Here is a 15,764-nt window from a genome sequence, read left to right on the forward strand (position 1 = left end):
ATGGGATCAATTCATAAGTTTTTGATGATACACGAGGATCTCAGGTATACCAAGCCGAACTCTGATATTGACTGGTTATGCAGGCTTACTTTAAGACATCCTCTCTCACCACGGTACCCGCCTTCTTCAGCTCACCCTTGGCTGCCCTCGTCGCTGTGCGTGGCTCGACGTACCGCAACGGCCTATACTTTGGCTCCCACATTTGCTCCCGAATCCACTCTTCCAGCTCCCCATCCTCCTCGGGAATGTCCTTCTCAGTGGCAACGCCCTCCTGAACCGCGGCTTGGATCACATTCCGGGCGACGCGCACGCTGACCTTCTTGACTTCGAGTACATCTGGCAGCAAAGGAGCCTTCTGATCACGCTTTTTCTTCGTGGGGCTCATACTTGTCACGCCATGCACGGCCGCCACGAGCATCTTGTCCGTCACGCGGCTGGCGCGTGACAGGACGGCGCCGAGACCGATGCCCGGGAAGACGACGCTGTTGTTGCATGCTGCCACCTCGATGCTGACCTCCTTGCCATTCTCACCCCAGGGACCCCTGACAGGCTCGAATGGTGAACCAGTGGCGACCAAAGCCTGGCCGTTGGTCCAGTTGAGAATGTCTTCAGGCTTTGCCTCATGAAGACGTGTCGGGTTGGAAAGAGGCAAAATAATGGGCCGCGAAGCGTTCTTGTGCATCGCCTTGACTACAGATTCTGTGAAGGCTCCGGGTACTGTAGATGTGCCAATGAGAACATTGGGTCGAGCAGTTTCCACCACGGATTGGAGATCGGTTGACTTGTCGGACCAAGACGAGGCGTCCTTGACAAAAATCTTTTGAGCATTGGACACCTCGGTCTCAGTGGTGAGCAGCCCGGGTCTGTCAATGAGCCTATGCTTGTCAGTCATCCATCATAGCTAAGATAAATTCGCCAGCCGAGGTTGCTGCCCACTAACCATATTTGCTTCGCAGCTTCTTCGTGACTGATACCACACTCGGTGGCAATGGCATTCCTCACTGCGTCTGCGATACCCACGCCAGCCGATCCGGCGCCAAACACAACGAGTCGGATATCCTTCAGGTGGAGGCCGCTTATATCCAGCCCAGCCATGATCGCGGCGAGCGTTACACAGCCTGTTCCTTGTACATCATCGTTGAAGCACGGCATTGTGGGGCGATACAAGTCCAAGAACCGCCTCGCTAGAAATGGAGATATCAATCAGCCAAACAGTCCCCCGGTTCTTGTAAAAGGGGACTGACCGTTTCCGAGCCCAAAATCCTCAAAGTGGATGTAGGCCTTGGGGTATAGCTTCCTCGCGGCCTTGACAAAGATATCCACGAATTCGTCGTACTTCTGGCCTCTGACGCGCTTGTGCTGGAGGCCAAGGTAGAGCTCATCAGACAGGAGCTCCTCGTTGTCCGTCCCGCAGTCGAGCACCACAGGCAGACATCTCGACGGATGGAGACCAGCACAGAGCGTCGTGAGAACCAGCTTGGCAACAGAGATGAGGACGCCGCCCACGCCCTGGTCGCCGATACCGAGGATCTCCTCGCCGTCCGTGACGACAATGTAGTCCACGTCCTCTGCGTTGCCCCATTGCGCGAGATCCGGCTCCACGCGGTCCTGGTGGTTGATGTTTAGATAGCAGCCCTCTGGCCTCCTGAAGATCTTTGAGTACCTTTGGATGGCATCGCCTTCCGTGGGTGTGTACACGACGCTGAACACTTCTTGCAGGTGATCCTCCAGGAGCTTTGACCAGTTAGGCTGCGCTGTGGATAGCTAGGACGATGCGGACAGACCTTGTAGTACAAAACTTCATTCTGGTCCTTCAACGAGGTCAGGAACGTGTTCTTGGCGAGGTTATCTGGCCTGGAGGCATATTGCTCGTATGCCCTTTCGGCCTGCTGCTCCAGCGTCTGAATGGCCTGGGGCAGCAACCCGGTGAGGTTGAACTTCACCCTCTCCTCCTCTGGAAACCCCGAGCCCTTGTTGAAAGCAGGCGTGTTGAGCACGGCAGCTCCCGTCAAGGCGCAGTCGACCGGACCACTTGTGCTGAGAGGCAGATGGCCGAACTTGGACTGTTGCGGTGCCATTTCATACCCAGTACTACGCACTGCTGGGGCTTGGCTGAATAATGTGCGTACGAACTGAAATCTAGGCGTTCACGGGTTACGATCAGGGCCAAGATATTAAGGTAATGTTGCAAAGACACTGGGTGAGGTCGAGCGCAACAGTGACGTCGTCACATCCGCCGCCGGTGCCGCATTGCATGGCATCAGTCTAGCACCTGACCTTATCCACACAGAACATGACAGTCAAGCACATCTTAAAGAGACGCTGAGAATAGTGTTCTGAAGACACTTGGAAATCAGCGTCTGCACAATGTCACAAGAATTGCGCCGGAGTGGGTATTTTACAGAGGCTTCCACGTTGAGTCGACACAAAATGGGAACACTCAGAAACACAAATGTAGGAGCGCCTGGAGCCTCGCCCGTGTGAGATGGCATCAAGAGCCAGACGGGCATGGACTATGATGGACCAGAAATCTATTCTTGCAGCACGAGCATCCCTCTCGGTTGCCCTCTTGCGAGGGGGTTCCTCGACGGGATGCTCATTCGCGTAACCAGCCGACTTCCCACGCGTCGCACAAGACGTGTTTCGCGGGGAAGATCTTCACAAGGAAGACTCGTGGTGAGGTTCCGATAAAGGACGAGTGGCTGGGCATGGACGCTGCGGTGTGGTTGTCTCCTCGACTGGAACTCTGGCGAGACCAGCCAGGAGGAGTTGGGACAGCATTTGTGCGGCGTCGCGAGCCCCTGCGTATCACATAGCCCACTTGGGCCACAGCAGGGACACGCTGGGCTTTGTTTGAACGCCAATAACGCTAGTAGAGAATCGCGCGATGCTCAAGAGCGCGTTCGTTGCTTGCTTGACGACGAATTGTCGAGATGGAGAGAGCACAACTTCTGGTGGCGGCAGAAAATTCAGCGGCAGACTGTGCAGCCGCCAGCGTCCAGCCAGCCCCTGACCGCCTTACCGCTTACGGAACGCTAATGATCGCCCACCGGATCGGCCCGGCATGTTTGACGCAACGCTTCACCTAACCTTGGTCTCTACCAACCCGATCAATCATTGCGACGTTCACGATGAAGTAGTTGCTCAGCAGCTGTACTAAATGCGCCAGTATTTATAATCTGCAATCTGATAGAGGCCTCTAGATCTAGCTCATCATGCCCAAGTACTGTGTCGTGATCTTGGTATCCTTCTTTGCCCCCTGGACACCAACGGTAACAACCTCCCCTGGAACAATGTCCACCAAATTGTCCTCGAATTTGACATCATCGTCCTCACATTCCAAAGAAACACCCTTGACGGGAAACTCGGCGGACACAGACACGCTTTTTCCATCGCTCGACAGCTCCGTCTTGAGGTGCTTGGGCTTTTGCAGGTGGACATACTTGAGAGGCTCAGGCCAGTTCACGTACCGGGCAATCTGCTTCCCGTTCTGATACAGGTACGCGCCAACAACGGTGCGCATCTCCAGCCCGGCGTCCTTCTTCTCGACTGGGACGTCCATGGCGATGATTTCTGTGGAGCGGTTGGCAGGAAGTTCGATGCCCGAAGAGACCTCTTTAGAGAAAGTCTCTTCGCCCGTCTCGACATCCCACGCCTTGACAACACAGTTCACATTGAGGTCTTCGAGCTGGAGGTTTGAGGCCCAGATCTCAATCTGAATCTTGGTCTCAATGTCCACGCGAGTGTACTTGTTCTTGGGGTGCTTGTGCTCGCGACGCGTCATGCCAATGGAAATGGGTGCCATCTCACGCTTAACGGTGTAGTAGGCATGCTTGGGACGGAGGTAGTAGTCGCAGATGGCCCACGAAGTGACTGGCCAGCAGTCATTGATCTGCCAGACGAGGGCGCCACCGCAGTACTCCCGCCCAGGACCTCGCCACTCTCTCTTCCACAAACGGTAGGCCGAGGCAAGACACTCGGCTTGCATGAGCTGCGTGCAGTAGACAAAGTGTTCCAAGGGATCTGGCGAATAGCGGAAGTTTTCGACCAAGTACAGGGCGATTCGGCGCTCGTGACCGTCAGCCTTGTTGTGGAAGTCAACTGTCGAGGACTGGGGGTAGCGGTCAGGATCATCCTTGCCCTTCGGGAGAAAGGCGTCGATTGTCTTGACGGAGGGAAACGCCTCCATGCCGAACTCGGAGACGAACCGCCCGACTAGTTTGTCAAAGTCCTGGTATTTCTCTTGAGAACCATGCCAAACATTCCACTGGTGGAGATCGCCAATGGTCGGATCGGTGGTATCCTTACCACCCCACGGACTTCCAAAGTGGTAGTACGTATCGGGAATAAGCTCAGCACACGCATCGGCCAAGATCTTCTCGTAGATGTAACGAGCCGGGAAATCTGTCTTCAGCCAGCTTTCGGAATCCTTGTTGTCCGGCTCATACGTGAGCTTCTCGCTCTCCTGGTACTGGTAGTCTTCGTTGTTACCGGCCCAGATGACGATAGAAGGATGGTGTCGCAACATCTTGATGTTCTCCTCGGCTTCCTTCTTGATGGAGGCGCGCATCTCCGGCCATGCTGGGTAATTGCCACAGCCGAACATGAAGTCCTGCCACACCAGGATGCCAAGTTCGTCGCAGGCATCGTAGAATGCTTGTTCTTCGTAAATGCCGCCACCCCAAACTCGGATCATAAACTGGTTGCCATCGGCCACGAGCTTCACCCAATTATAGTATCTCTCCTTTGAGATGCGTGGAATGAAGTTATCCGCGGGGATCCAATCACTGCCGCCGCAGAAGATAGGAATGTTGTTGACTTCAAAGAAGAAGCTGGTTCCGGGCTGATCCTTCAAAGGGCGCTGAGCAAGCTCTGACCTCCGCAGGCCAATTCTCTTCTCGGAAGAATGGACTTCATTCTGCCCGTCGAGAAGAGTCGCCTTTAAAGTGTACAGGGGCTGCTTTCCGTATCGGATAGGATACCAGAGCTCAGGGTCCTCAATGGTGAACTTGGCACGCGCAGCGTCTCCCACGTCGACCGTCTTGGAAGCGACTTGCTTTCCGTCGAGAGAAATGTCGAACTTCACAGTGGCAGCACGTCCGTCGACCAGAGCACAGGTCGAGATCTCGGCCTTCTTTAGGTCCTTGGGGACGTCGATCCTTGCAGACAAGTCGGTGATCCGCGATTCGAAGATGTGCAGATTGACAGGTCTCCAAGGACCGCAAGATAGAAGAGCTGGGCCCCAGTCCCATCCCTGGTTGGGTCAGTCAGTGGTTACAATGTTATTTCCAGAGCCCTTACCCAGTGGTACTGTGTTTTCCTCACGGCGAGCCTCGAGACATCGCCGTTCCAGCAACCCCACTTGTGGTCAGGGTGCTCTTCAACAAGTTTGCAGCCACGGAGGTAGGCACTGTCAAATGTGATGACCAGTTCGTTCTCGCCCCTGTCTTTCTTAAGGACATTGGTAACGTCGACATCGACGGGGATGAACATGTTATCAGTCTCGGCCACCTTTTCTCCGTTCAGCTCGACGGTGGCAAAGGTGTCGAGTCCGTCAAACGCTAGCAAGGCGTGGGACTTGCCTAGATCTTCGGGGCTTGCAAAGGTTGTCTTGTAAACCCAGACGGTCTCGCCAATCCACTGCACTTCGAGCTCATTCTTGCCAATGTAGGGGTCGGGGATGAGCTTGTGGTGGAGGAGGTCGAGGTGGACATTGGTGGGAAACTGACCGACTGGCAGGTACTCAGAGTCGGCTTTCTTGGCTTCCTTGAAGTGCCAGTTCTTATCAATGGGAACGGTGCTTGTTGGCTTCATAGTGCCGACGTGTGAGACGAACCACGTCCTGTACCAGAAATCGAGTGCAGTGTAAGGAGAGAGTAGGTTGAGATTGAGAAAGCGGCTTCAAGCAGGCAGAGGGAACGGCTTGGTTTATACCCTCAGGCTAATATGATGACCGTGGGGCTTTCAGGCTAGCACCTGCTATTACTTGTACTTGTACGAGAATGCTTGTGGTGGCTCCTTCTCCGAAAGTGTGAAGCGGGCCCCGCGTTCTAGGATTCGGGGTACGTATGAGGGGCTTTCCCTTTCCGCGCTGGTTCTTCACCCGGGCGATCACCGGGCTGTCAAGGAGAGCGCCAATGTATCTGTTGGAAAGCGGCCTTTCCAATCGACCATTGGCGGATAGTAAGTTTTCATTCCCGAAGAATGCATGCCTCTGGCAGCAAACGCAGCCACCTGCTCCATGAGTCTCTCACATCATCCGGCGGTTGTAAACGGTGTGGGGTGCCACTGGTGACCGGGGTCCCTCCCCGCGATTATACATGTACATACGGACGGTTTTATAAAACCCCGTGTCCGCAACAGAGCAGAGCAAGTGGTGATATTTTTGCCGTGGGCGGAAAGCCGTATAAGTATCGCGCGTGACTTGGCGCCGTCAGCGCTTGGCATGGCGCAAGACGTCTTCTCTTTGAAGCGCTAGGGCGGGCCGAGAAAGCCAATCGTCACCAGAGCTTGGCTCGCTGCCCCAGGAAATTGTAACACCGCGCCGCAGGAATCACAAAGTCCGCCCTAGCGCCCGGGAAGGTAGCGTCCGGGAACCGGGACCAGCCACAAGATGTATGTGTTCAAGGTACTTGCTGGTGGTCAATTAATTGATTACTGCCACGCTGCAGATGAGATCGATTTGCAGAGTAAAGGACGTCGAAATGATCGTATGTGAACGAAAAACACGCTCGCCAAAAGAACAGAAGTAGATTGCGCGTCTAGCCCAACAAGTGAGCCGCCCCTCTCTTGGGCCCGGCCCATTCAGCAGCACCCACCTCCTCGTCGACGATTACTGCTCAACGTGAAGACCTCTTCCCACTCTCTCAACCCCCAATTCTGCGTTTTGCTCTTGGCTCTCTTGCGTCTGCGCAGACCAGGGATGCCTCCATCGTCGACAGTGCCGCCGGTCATTGTGCTTTTGATGCTGCCGCCGTCGCTGGCCGTGTTCCACCCGCCGCTGTCGCCGTACTGGATGCCGCTCATGGGGTCGTCGGGGTCAATCTCGCCGAGCTCGATCTTAGTGAGGATGATCCGAGCCAGTCGGCCAAAGATCTCATCCACGCCTTCGCCATTGAGCGCGCTTGCCTCGGTCACCACTGATATCCCTGCCGTGCTTGCCCAGCGACTCGCCTCGGCGCTCGAGACTTCGCGTCCCTCGGGTGCGACCGTCGCTCGTTGTTGCGTCCCTGCTGAGATGGACCCGCTGTAATCCCTGTGCGGTGACCCCGATGCACCCGGCGTTGTTGAGAACGGAAAGGACCCAGCTGTGCCGCCTGATGTCGAACCTAGACTGCCGGGCGTGGAAGGCGGCAGGTTGGTGTCGGGGGAGTCCTCTGCTAGGTCCAGCTTGTTCCCGACCAGCATCAAGCTCAAGTTCGGCGACGCAAGCGCTCGTGCGTCGTTCAGAAATGGCTGTAGCGATCGAAAGGAGGTGTGCGAGGTGAGGTCGTAGACGAGAATGGCGCCAGCCGCACCGCGATAGTACGATCTTGACACAGATCTGAATCGCTCCGTGCCAGCCGTATCCCAGAGCTGTAGCTTGATTCGTTTCCGCCGCGCGCCCGTGCCGACTCTGATGATTTTGCTCGCAAACTCAACCCCGATGGTCTGCGAGGACAGGACGCGCCATTCATTCTTGACGAAGCGGTGCAGTAGACATGATCTGTTGTCGATGTTAAACTCGGATCGTCAGGGCGGTTATCTCGGGCTGCGCTCACTTGCCGGTGCCGCTGGGGCCGAGTAATATGATCTTGGCAAGGTAATCGTACATGCTCCCGAGCTCCTGTGCCACAGTATTCAGCAAAAGCATCGCTGCGACGGTATGGCGAAGCTCACCTGCTCGGGCGCCGTGCCGCCACTCTCTTCGCTGGCGCCTGATGATTTGCGCGGCCTCGTCATTATTGCGAGTCTTCGGAGCTGTAGGGCCGTCGCATGCAGAATGCTGCTTCACTTGTGATGGAAAGGCACTGGAAAGGTATCGCAGGACGATTTCAAAGGTTTCATTAGACGACCAGGCAATAGCAAGTCGGCGGAGAGCTTATCGGGCCGCAATTGAGCATGCGATTCATGTCGCGAATGGCGGTCATCTCCCGTCATTCGAGGCTCATTCGCAGGGGTCGTCAGTTACGTAATCTGCTCCTGACGGTCAGAATCCGTAACTTACAACCTGCAGATTAACTAACCTGTACCATCCTCTTTCTATCACGCACCATGAGTGTCATCGTGGTCACCCAGCGGCCACGAACTTGTTTATACCAAATTTATTTGTGCGGATTTTGATCCATTCTGAGATCCCGAAAGATACCGACATGGCCCGGCACCGGCTTGGGTAAATGGATGAACACACCATACCTATGTTACAAGTAAAGCCAGCGGCGGCATGTGACGTGCGATGGGCCTGGCGAGTAGGCAGCATGCAGGGTAGTCAAAATATTCCCACCCGACCAGCCTCGGCAGCCGGTGACTTTACCTCATTTCCACGCTTAGCAGATAGTTCTCTCTGTTCATCCTTCAATATCGAAGCTTACGCGCAGTCTCCAACGTCCAGTATCCCGCTTCCGGCTAGTCGAGTCACCACTGTACAAATAAACAACACTCAAAATGAAAATCTCAGGTAGGACCTTCATCATCTCTGGCGGGTATGTCCATCCGTCCCATCACATGCTTTGGCCAGGGCTCATGTCATCAGCGCGTCCGGCCTAGGCAAGGCTTGCGTGGAGGAAATCCTCAGCCATGGCGGCAACGTCGCGATTCTCGACATGAACGAGGAAGACGGCCAGGATCTGGTCAAGGAACTCGGTCCCAGCAGTCGTTTCTTCACCTGCAACGTCCTCGAGACTGAAAGTGTCAGTGCCGCCGTCTCAGGCGCTGTTGCCTGGGCCCGAGAGACCGGCAAACTCATCGGAGGTGTCATCCCTGCGGCCGGCGTGTCTACGCCTGCGACAATGCTGGATCGCGATAATCAGCCGTTCAGCCTCGATGACTTTGAGTTCGTCATCAATGTCAACCTCCGCGGGACGATTGACCTTGTGAGACAAGCGCTACCCCACATCGCTTCGCAACCGGCCTCAGAACCAGATGGCGAGCGAGGCGTCGTCATCATGGTCGCATCTTCAGCGGCTTTTGACGGCCAGAAGGGGCAGGTGTCCTACTCGGCGTCCAAGGGCGCCGTGGCGAGCATGACCTTGCCCATGGCTCGCGATCTGTCGCGGCACGGAATCAGAGTGGTCACCATTGCGCCGAGTCTGTTTGAGAGTCGCATGACAAGCATGATGAGCGGCAAGGTACGGAAAAGCTTGGAGAAGGCGATGGAGTTCCCGAGGAGGAGTGGACGTCCTGAGGAGTTTGCCAGCTTGGTGAAGCAGGCGATTGAGAACATTATGCTCAATGGCGTTGTCGTGAGGTTGGACGGTGCAATGAGAATGCCCAGCAAGATGTGAGCCTCACGTAGCAATGCTCTCGAGCAGCTGAGCGAGGTTGATTAGATGTAAGTCGGACATCCGAGCCATGTAAATCGCTGTTACCCCACACTCCACACTCTGTGCACGCGGACACTGTTCGGCTATAAGCTCATCCGCCGTCTTCTTCTTATCCATCTTGATCTTACTTTTTTATCGTGTATCTCAAACAGAAAGCCTGGTGTATTTCCAGCGATCAGGAGATGGCACGTTACCAGGTTGCCGTGCTGGATGACTACCAAGGAGCTGCCGTCAGCAAGTTCTCCTCACTCGATGCGACCCAGTTCCAGGTCACGCACATCCTCGATACCCTGCCACCGTATTCTCGTCCAGATACCCCACAGCATGCCAAAGATGAGCTCGTCAAGCGGCTCCAACCCTATCACATCATATGTCAGTATCAGTTGTATGGAGAACTACGTCGATACATATACTGAACGGAGGCAGCCACCATGAGGGAAAGAACACCGTTTCCCGAGGATCTAGTCCGTCAATTGCCCAATCTTCAACTCCTCCTGACCACGGGCGAGAGAAATGCAGCTCTTCATCTCCCTTCGTTTCAGTCCATGTCCACCCTGGTAGCCGGCACTGCCAGCACACGGACCGCTCTGGGGACGCAAGGAGCTAGCACAGATAGCACCACTCAGCACTGCGTCACGATGATCCTGGCATTGGCGAGGAACGTTGCTGCCGATGATGCGAATGTCAAGGCCGGGAAGTGGCAAACGGATTTTGCTATCGGACTCGCAGGCAAGACGCTGGGTGCCGTGGGCTTGGGAAGGCTAGGACTGAGCGTGGCGCGCATCATGCATCTCGCCTTTGGCATGAAGATCTTGGCCTGGAGCACAAACCTCACACAAGAAGCTGCTGATGAGAAAGCCAATTGTTGTGGACTATCTGTTCAAGACGAGCACGGCAACAAGACCTTCCAAGTCGTTTCAAAGACGGACTTGTTCAAGAAGTCTGACGTTGTCACCCTGCAACTCGTTCTCTCGGACCGATCACGAGGCATCATCACCAAGTCTGATTTGGAGCTCATGCACGCCGGTGCACTCTTTGTCAACACGTCTCGCGGGCCTCTCGTCGTGGAGTCTGACATTCTTGACGTGCTTCAAGCCGGAAAGATTGCGGGTGCCGCATTGGATGTCTTTGACGTTGAGCCGCTGCCCAAAGACAGCCCTTGGCGTAGTCAGGACTGGGGAAGAGGCGGCAGAAGCAGGGTTCTACTGACACCCCATATGGGCTATGTTCAGGAGGATTCCCTCGGTAGATGGTATGAGCAGCAGGTTGCAAACATCAAACGGTGGGTCAAAGGAGAGCCGCTTGAATGTCTGCTCGCTTAAAAGGACTCCCTCGATTAGTCAAATACACGAATCCATAATCCCATGTTGTCGAACATTAGCCCTGGTTGTCCTTCCACTCATCCCACTCGTCTTCTCCTCCCATCAGCGCCTCCCTCCCCTCGGCGGGGGCGCTGATCCTCCACAGGCCTTGCACCGCTGTGGTGACAGCCCAGCCAAACAAGCCCGCCAGTGTGACAGGCGACCCCACGATCATGACGCCGAAAATGAACTGTGTGATGATTCCACCGACGTCGGCCCACTTGCCGAAGCGGATATAAATTTCACCCTTGAGTATAATATCGATCACGCTGGTGCTGAAGATCATCAAGGCCACAAAGGCCCACACACTTCCCAGGACCGTCATCGCGAAGCTGCCCTTGCGGTCCTGATAAAAGAGAATGTCGAGTTTGTCCGTTCTCGATGCGCAGATACGAAGGCAGGCCAGCGTACGGTATGCCAGGAAGACAATGAGACTGAGGCCGAGAAATATCGCGACGATAAAGGAGACGTTGACGCCGCTCAAATCCAGGAAAACAAAGGGGCTCACGGTGTAGATGATGAGGACAATGTTGGCGTGATTGAAGAGCAGTGCCTTGGGAATAGAGCGCTCGGTGATGGCCATGACGGGCGATGATTGCTGATGAGGCCTGATGTGGAAGTGGTGGATGGTGAGTGCAATGTGGACGTAGAATTGTGGTGATTGTGGGAGATTGGCAATCGCGAGACGGATCTGCGGCACAGTAACGTGATGCTGATGATACAGGGAGTGTCTTGGCGATAATTGAGTACCCTGTAGGCTGTAGCTGGTTAGGTGCATAATAAACGATTGGGTTTTCGATATGCTGCTAGACATTCGTTCAATTTTCTCGTTCAATTAATATCGCACAGAAAATAATAGTTCTCATTGGTGGAAGGACAACGCTATTGATATACGAAAACTAACCCCTATGACAAAAAAAAGGATATACCTGGTAGACTGTGGAGTGGCCAGAGTAGAGACTCGTGGTACTGTGATAAGTCTTTCTAAACACCCTTGATCTCAATAACGTCGCCAGCCCGAGTGTATGCAAGTTCCTTCCTCGCCGTCGACATCTTGACAGGCCTGTCCGCTTCAAAAATCTCGTCCAATTCTTCAAGCTGCGCGGTGTTAGTTGACACGCTGCACCATCGCGGGCTAGATCACTCACAGTGCGGCCCTTGGTCTCTGGGAGCAGTAGATATACGACCACCACCTGGATAGCATCCCAGATCGTAAAGACAATATACGTCTTCCACCCAATCTTGTCCATGGAAACGGGCCAGGCATATTGGTTCAGCATCCCCGCGGCGTTGACAGCGAGATTCGAAAAGGCCATTCCCTTTGCGCGCATCTCAAACGACAGGACCTCGCAGGGATACAAGGCTTGCAGAGGCGTGATACCAACGGAATAGACGGCGCCAAACACAAAGATCATGGCCAAGGCGGCCATGGATGCTGCGTGGTTGCCGTACAATGCCTTGCCATCCGCATCGTCCCCTCTATAGGAGGCCTGGAACTGAGAAGATGCAATTGTCATCCCAAGCCAGACAACCGTGCAAGCAGAAAAGGAGAAGAGGAGCAACGGTCGGCGACCGACCCTGTCGACAAGTGTGGCGCCGAGGATGGCAAAAGCGAACTGCTGGCAATTGTTGATTAGGGTGATGTTGGCTTGTTCAATCTCATTCTCGTACCCAGCAGTGTCGAGGACAGACGAGAGGAAGTAACTCAAGACAGAATTCCCTGCCCATTGCCCAAAGATCGACATGGAGACGCTGCAGAGGAGTCTGTATCGGGCGGCGCCCGTGTTGAAGAGAACACGGTAGTCCCACCAGCGCTTGTCGGCGCCATCCATGTTGAGCAGCTCCTGATATTCATGCAACTGGAGGGCCACCCACGGCGATTGTGGGTCGCCGTGGCCGTGATACTTCGTGAGGATCTCCCTGGCTTTGTCCTTCTTGTTGTTGACGTACAGCCAGCGTGGCGACTCGGGCATCCACATGCAGGACAAGATGATGATACCGCTGAAAAGAGCTTGGAGCCAAGTGATCAGACGCCAGGAGTAATCGCCACCGGTGTTCAGGGCGCCGCGTGATGCGCCAGCGGCCATTATGGAGCCGCTAAACCAAAGGGTGTTGTACATGGCTGGGCGTGGTTAGTATACATTTGCCGTACGCATCATCAGTTTACTCACCTCCAAGCACACCGCGGTACGCGGGATGATTGATCTCGATAACGTACATTGGCCCAGCGGCCGATGCAATCGCGACGCCAAAACCGAGAAGGAAGCGACCGCCCATGAATTGAGGGGGAGCGTGCGAGAAGCCCTGAATAACAGTACCAACGACGACCAGTCCAGCACCAAGTAGCATACCAACCCTTCGACCAAAGCCGTCCACGCAGGGACCGACAAACGGTAGGGCGACGATGCCGCCGATTTGGTACATGGACGAGACGATGCCAGCCCATAAGCCGTCATTCTGAACCCCATACTTTTCTTTGAACCAAGGGTTCTGGAGGAGATTGTTGATGAGCGAGCCGTCATAGCCATTCATGGTGCTGCACAGGAACCCAACGGCGGAGAAGACAAAGAGCCACAGCTGGCCGCTTGCGAATCTTCGAGGTGGTTCCTTTAGGAAGGCTTCCTCAAAGGCCTCGTTGCCGTCCACGATTACGGTATCCAGACATTTCTGTGCGCACAGGTAGGTCAGCAATGATGATCTTCTGCTGCTGAACCAAGGACATTCACCCCATCGTCGTCTGGTAGCGACTCGATGCGCTGCACCGGATACAGTCTCTCCTTGACAGCCATCGGCGGCAATGGGAAGCCAATGCTAGACACTGCAAGTGATCGGTGGTTAAGTCACTCTAGTGTATGTGAAGAAGATCATGGACGAATGCGAGGAGTACGACGATCCGCAGGCAAGATCAAGGGAGTACCCAGGGATTTGTATGTTTATCTGAAACGGTATGACAGCTCAACTCGAGCTGCTGGGGCCCGATATACCCCAGCAGTGAATATTTTCAGCCGTTTGTGATCACTGATCTGTAGTGGAGGGCTGATGTGACCAGGGGGTGAAAGCCACGGACGAAAGCTCAATTTGGGGTCTATGCGGGTGGTCGGAGGAGTGACCCATTTTACCCCGGACGGGTTTCCTGGGGAAGCGAGTCGAATCCTCGAGAGTCCAGAGCACGTTTCCTTGCTGAATCTGATGCAAATGCGTGTCCTCTTCCGCAGTACATGTTGTCTTGGGGCGTGCTGGCGATCTATCACGTATCATAGTCTGTCGTGAGCGGACGTTCTGGCATATCAGCGATGGCTCTCAGAAGAGCGACAATCCAAATCTTGTTGTTGCCAACGGGCGGTGAAACAGCTGCGTTGGTGACTGACTGCACTTCGTCCCTTGCGCAGCGCCAGGAATTCGGGCGACAGCCAGCAGTTGGTCAAGCCATCGACTTGAACCTGACAACGCTAGGCCGGGAAAGGGGCCGGAAGTCGCAGCGATGGAAAATCGGACCTCTTCCCGGCGCTGCGATGGTTGCCAAAAACAGGGGTAAGGCTGACGATGTGGCTGCCAAGTGGCAATTGCCAATGAAAGATGCAGGCTGCAGGCTCTGCCTCAACTCCAGCTTTTGGCGTCGACAAAAGGCACCGGTTAATGGGCATTTAGCCGTTTGTCAGGCCCAGCAAATTGTCGTCCACGCATCACCACGGATGATGGCAATGACATGGTCTGCCAGTAATTATCATGTAAGCTCGTCGATGGTGGCTTACTTTCGATGAGCAACAAGTCGCCGAGAGCATAATCCTGCAAGATCTCCTCGTGAGCATGTTTAGCTTGACCGAGTCCCTTGGAAATGCGCACTACTGTAACCTCGACCGGATGGTAAACCGCAACGGCACGTCCATGATATTGCTTCCTAAGGCTCAAACACTTGTAGGCCCCGGACTCTTCCAGTGGATACAGCCGCGCACCACTCGCTGCATTGTCTGACCGGTTCTAGACTCCAGTCTGAAGCTCATGGACCAGGATATTTGGGCATCCGAGTGATCTACTATGTAGTAGTCATGCTGTATGGACTCCTTCGCCAACTCTGAGCGGACCATGTACCGTCTCATCGAAATCCATGGCACCCATTGTCGAACCTCAAGACCGATTGGACCGGTTGTTGTATCGAGGGAGTTAGCTTGACTCCCATACCCTGGCATTTGCCGCAGACGCAGTCCATCAGAGCAAAATGCTGGAGCTAGGCGAAGGGGATGCGTCTCCCTCATACGAGTCCATGGATTGGCGGACGTTGACGCGTGCAGGCTGTCTCAATCGTTCTCTGTGTGCTGTGAATGGACGTGTAGACCTCCTGCGCCTCTGGTCTTCACACGCGTCTGGCTTCGGTACAGAGTCGCGTTTGCCCGTCTCGCACGAAAACAATTCGCTCCAAGCGTAGAATGCCCGTGGACACTTGCCGAGCAGCTCCCGGCCACGACCGAGTGCGGTCCACGACATGGACGTTGCAGGTGTAGCGCTCACCAAGCCCATGCTGCGATACATTGAAGCCTCCAAGCGCTAGAAGGGCTCTAGAAGTGATAGTAGTGTGTCTTGTCCATCGAAAGCGCGGGTGAACACGGGGGGAAGGCTGATCCAAAGGTCAAGACATGATTGAGGTCCTGGGGCAGCCACTAACAGTCCTTAGCAGACACAGCGCAGTACAGCACCGCTTCATGTTGCGATAGGTTTGGCGGGGCGCGCAACAGCAGTTTTTCCGTGTTCGCCCGCTAAGCCACGATAGCGGGGTCGAGAATCTCGAGATGACCGGGCGAGTCGTAGCGGGGAATTCTCGCGCTTCACTGGAGCGAGCGAGCAACGGAGCTGATTGATGGTCCAAAGTCTAACGACCTACTACGTG

General features: G+C 54.9%; 5 protein-coding genes across 5 annotated transcripts; 1 reads left to right on the forward strand and 4 right to left on the reverse strand.

Moving 5' to 3' along the window:
- Nucleotides 1-85: 85 nt before the first annotated feature.
- J7T54_008433 (uncharacterized protein) lies at nucleotides 86-2,078 on the reverse strand (the record flags this gene model as incomplete). Its single annotated transcript, XM_051505471.1, has 4 exons — nucleotides 86-875; nucleotides 941-1,184; nucleotides 1,245-1,734; nucleotides 1,785-2,078. The coding sequence occupies 4 exons, from the start codon at nucleotides 2,076-2,078 to the stop codon at nucleotides 86-88; spliced, it is 1,818 nt and encodes a 605-aa protein (XP_051363203.1).
- A 1,127-nt stretch (nucleotides 2,079-3,205) lies between these two features.
- Nucleotides 3,206-5,814, reverse strand: J7T54_008434 (Beta-mannosidase B-like protein; the record flags this gene model as incomplete). The annotated part of the gene is made up of 2 exons (XM_051505472.1): nucleotides 3,206-5,254; nucleotides 5,302-5,814. 2 exons carry the CDS (start codon nucleotides 5,812-5,814, stop codon nucleotides 3,206-3,208), a joined length of 2,562 nt encoding a protein of 853 aa, XP_051363204.1.
- A 990-nt stretch (nucleotides 5,815-6,804) lies between these two features.
- On the reverse strand, nucleotides 6,805-7,941 carry J7T54_008435 (uncharacterized protein; the record flags this gene model as incomplete). The annotated part of the gene is made up of 3 exons (XM_051505473.1): nucleotides 6,805-7,705; nucleotides 7,761-7,825; nucleotides 7,879-7,941. 3 exons carry the CDS (start codon nucleotides 7,939-7,941, stop codon nucleotides 6,805-6,807), a joined length of 1,029 nt encoding a protein of 342 aa, XP_051363205.1.
- Nucleotides 7,942-8,643: 702 nt separating this feature from the next.
- On the forward strand, nucleotides 8,644-10,843 carry J7T54_008436 (uncharacterized protein; the record flags this gene model as incomplete). The annotated part of the gene is made up of 4 exons (XM_051505474.1): nucleotides 8,644-8,681; nucleotides 8,732-9,478; nucleotides 9,694-9,893; nucleotides 10,041-10,843. 4 exons carry the CDS (start codon nucleotides 8,644-8,646, stop codon nucleotides 10,841-10,843), a joined length of 1,788 nt encoding a protein of 595 aa, XP_051363206.1.
- A 55-nt stretch (nucleotides 10,844-10,898) lies between these two features.
- On the reverse strand, nucleotides 10,899-13,671 carry J7T54_008437 (uncharacterized protein; the record flags this gene model as incomplete). The annotated part of the gene is made up of 4 exons (XM_051505475.1): nucleotides 10,899-11,573; nucleotides 12,031-13,004; nucleotides 13,054-13,549; nucleotides 13,609-13,671. The coding sequence occupies 4 exons, from the start codon at nucleotides 13,669-13,671 to the stop codon at nucleotides 10,899-10,901; spliced, it is 2,208 nt and encodes a 735-aa protein (XP_051363207.1).
- Nucleotides 13,672-15,764: the final 2,093 nt, after the last annotated feature.

Source organism: Emericellopsis cladophorae, assembly GCF_022114955.1.
Source record: "Emericellopsis cladophorae strain MUM 19.33 chromosome Unknown NODE_14_length_400046_cov_116_985211, whole genome shotgun sequence".
In the NCBI taxonomy this organism is placed as follows: Eukaryota; Fungi; Ascomycota; class Sordariomycetes; order Hypocreales; family Bionectriaceae; genus Emericellopsis; species Emericellopsis cladophorae.